The 1,681-nt window shown below is 50.4% G+C and overlaps 1 protein-coding gene across 1 annotated transcript in view; it reads left to right on the top strand.

Moving 5' to 3' along the window:
• Positions 1-1,332, top strand: part of LOC119283437 (proline-rich receptor-like protein kinase PERK2) — a 3,408-nt gene extending 2,076 nt beyond the window's left edge. Inside the window, exon 3 of the mRNA XM_037562990.1 lies at positions 1,286-1,332. Within this exon, the coding sequence (XP_037418887.1) occupies positions 1,286-1,306 (21 nt within the window). The 3' untranslated portion in view covers positions 1,307-1,332. The remainder of the gene's footprint in view (positions 1-1,285) is intronic.
• Positions 1,333-1,681: the final 349 nt, after the last annotated feature.

Genomic DNA, 1,681 nt, shown 5'->3' with positions numbered 1-1,681 from the left:
CTTGCACTAGAGTAGTGTAGCATGTCACCGCTTTCCGTTAATCCTATTCTGATGCATAGCTTGTCATTGTTGCTACAACTGTTGATACCTTACCTACAATCCTACATGCTTAGTATAGGATGCTAGTTTATCATCAGTGGCCCTACATTCTTGTCCGTCTGCCACGCTATACTATCGGGCCGTGATCACTTCGGGAGGTGATCATGGGTATATACTATATACTTTATATACATGACACAGGTGGAGACTAAAGTCGGGTCAGCTCGTTGAGTACCCACAAGTGATTCTGATGAGGGGGCTGAAAGGACAGGTGGCTCCATCCCGGTAGAGGTGGGCCTGGGTTCCTGACGGCCCCCGACTGTTACTTGGTGGCGGAGCGACAGGGCAGGCTGAGACCACCTAGGAGAGAGGTGGGCCTGGCCCTGGTCGACGTTCGCGGATACTTAACATGTTTAACGAGATCTTGGTATTTTATCTGAGTCTGGCCACTGGCCTATACGCACTAACCATCTACGCGGGGACAGTTATGGGCACTCGACGTCGTGGTATCAGCCGAAACCTTCGTGGCGTCAGGGACTGAGCGCCGCGCGCCGGGTTGGACTGGAACGCCTACTCTTGTATAAGGGAAGCTAGGTCTGCTCACCGATCGCGTTCGCAACGTGCAGGTGTGCAAAGGGCGATGGCCCAGACCCCTGCGCCATAGGATTTAGATCGGCGTGCTGACCTCTCTGTTGTGCCTAGGTAGGGCTGCGACGTGTTGATCTTCCGAGGCCGGGCATGACCTAGAAAAGTGTGTCCAGCCAAATGGGATCGAGCGTGTTGGGTTATGTGGTGCACCCCTGCAGGGAAGTTGATCTATTCGAATAGCCGTGTCCTTTGGTAAAAGGACGACCCGGAGTTGTACCTTGACCTTATGACAACTAGAACCGGATACCTAATAAAATACACCCTTCCAAGTGCCAGATACAACCGGTGATCGCTCTCTCACAGGGCGATGAAGGGAGGATCATCGGTTAGGATTATGCTAGGCGATGTTACTTGGTGAACTTACCATCTACCCTCTTTTACATGCTGCAAGATGGAGGTGGCGAGAAGCGTAGTCTTCGATAGGACTAGCTATCCCCCTCTTACTCCGGCATTCTGTAGTTTAGTCCACATATGATACCCTTATTCCATTTGATACCAATGCATACATATGTAGTGTAGCTCCTTGCTTGCGAGTACTTTGGATGAGTACTCATGGTTGCTTTGCTCCCCCTTTTCTATACTCGATTGTTGCGACCAGACGATGCAGCCCAGGAGCTAGACGGCACTATCGATGACGACTACTACTACTCGGGAGGTGCCTACTACTACGTGCAGCCCGCTGACGACGACCAGGAGTAGTTTAGGATGATCCCGGGCAGGAGCCCTGCGCCTCTTTCGATCTGTATCCCAGTTTGTGCTAGCCTTCTTAAGGCAAACTTGTTTAACTTATGTTTGTACTCAGATATTGTTGCTTTCGTTGACTCGTCTATGATCGAGCCCTTGTATTCGAGCCCTCGAGGCCCCTGGCTTGTAATATGATGCTTGTATGACTTATTTTATTTGTAGAGTTGTGTTGTGATATCTTCCCATGAGTCCCTGATCTTGATCGTACACATTTGCGTGTATGATTAGTGTACGGTCAAATCGGGGGCGT

The sequence above is a fragment of the Triticum dicoccoides genome, chromosome 4A (genome assembly GCF_002162155.2).
Source record: "Triticum dicoccoides isolate Atlit2015 ecotype Zavitan chromosome 4A, WEW_v2.0, whole genome shotgun sequence".
Classification (NCBI taxonomy): Eukaryota; Viridiplantae; Streptophyta; class Magnoliopsida; order Poales; family Poaceae; genus Triticum; species Triticum dicoccoides.
This window is presented reverse-complemented; position numbering and strand designations above follow the sequence as displayed.